This window comes from Octopus bimaculoides, chromosome 6 (assembly GCF_001194135.2).
Source record: "Octopus bimaculoides isolate UCB-OBI-ISO-001 chromosome 6, ASM119413v2, whole genome shotgun sequence".
Taxonomy (NCBI): domain Eukaryota; kingdom Metazoa; phylum Mollusca; class Cephalopoda; order Octopoda; family Octopodidae; genus Octopus; species Octopus bimaculoides.
In genome coordinates, this window is record NC_068986.1 from 45,882,463 (window position 1) to 45,883,529 (window position 1,067).

General features: G+C 33.2%; 1 protein-coding gene across 1 annotated transcript in view; it reads right to left on the reverse strand.

The window, feature by feature from the left end:
- The window catches only part of LOC106868360 (agrin), a gene marked incomplete at its 3' end in the record, with an annotated part of 738,012 nt that overhangs the window by 32,023 nt on the left and 704,922 nt on the right, over window positions 1-1,067 (reverse strand). Inside the window, exon 29 of the mRNA XM_052968462.1 lies at window positions 347-472. Coding sequence (XP_052824422.1) covers window positions 347-472 — 126 coding nt within the window. The remainder of the gene's footprint in view (window positions 1-346; window positions 473-1,067) is intronic.

A 1,067-nucleotide genomic window follows, 5' to 3' on the forward strand; every position in this document is an offset into this window, starting at 1 on the left:
TATATGTCTGTGTGTGTGTCTGTTTGTGTAAGACAGTTTAATATAACATTAAGATACTCATTACTCTTAAATACACTAAAAAAGACCAATGAATAAGTTGTTTGATTTCTTCATATTGATAATTTAGGCATTATAGTGTTATGTCCAACAAAGATGGAAAGAAATATAAAACAACAAAATAACAAACAAAATGAACACCAGTAGAGAGAGAGAGAGAATATTATGAAATGAGAGTGGGACAAAGAGAAAGAAAAAAAGAGAGCAAGAAAGAAGGGAAAAGAATGAGAGAGGGGGAGAGAGAAAGAGAAGATTATATATCTAGATTTATAAAAGAAAAGATGCTTACCATCTGGTTTAGTTGTTTTGAACCAAACAGCTATTGTCATTGTGTCTAATAAATCACTATCATTCAATGGAAGCTCTACATATGAGGTACCATTAAATTCTGGGACATCTAACCGTTGAAGTACTTCTGAAAATTTCAATTGAAAATACAATGCATTTAGAGAAATCAATAGAAATAAAATTAAATGGGTAACAAAGAGATGAAGTAAATTATTTAGAATTACAAAGACAATTGAAATAAATGGAATTAAAATTGAAAGTGTTCAGGGAGGCAGAAAGGATTACAACACGATTATGAATAAGTTGTTTAGACCCCAAGTTAATTCTAATCAAACAGACCTATAGTCAAATACTTTCCAGCTCATTTTTATTTCATACTAGCAGAAATACCAGGCTTTGCCCGGGTTAAAGAGAATAATGAAATCTAAAAACGCCGTCCAGACTACGTAACCCTCAAGTGTTAGTAGCTACGATACCATATTTCTACATTAATAACTCTCCAATCCATGCCAGCATGGAACATAGACATTAAGTGGAATGCCAGTCTCTCATCCAGGAGGGCCTTGAAATCAATATTACCAACTAGGGACTATGTGTGTCGCAGTGATAATAAAAAGACCCAAAGCAGGTCTGCAACGAAATAATTTTACTCAACACTTTGCAAGTGAATCAGTGAAGGCAAAGATGCGTCTCATTTACTTGACAATTTATGCACCACATTG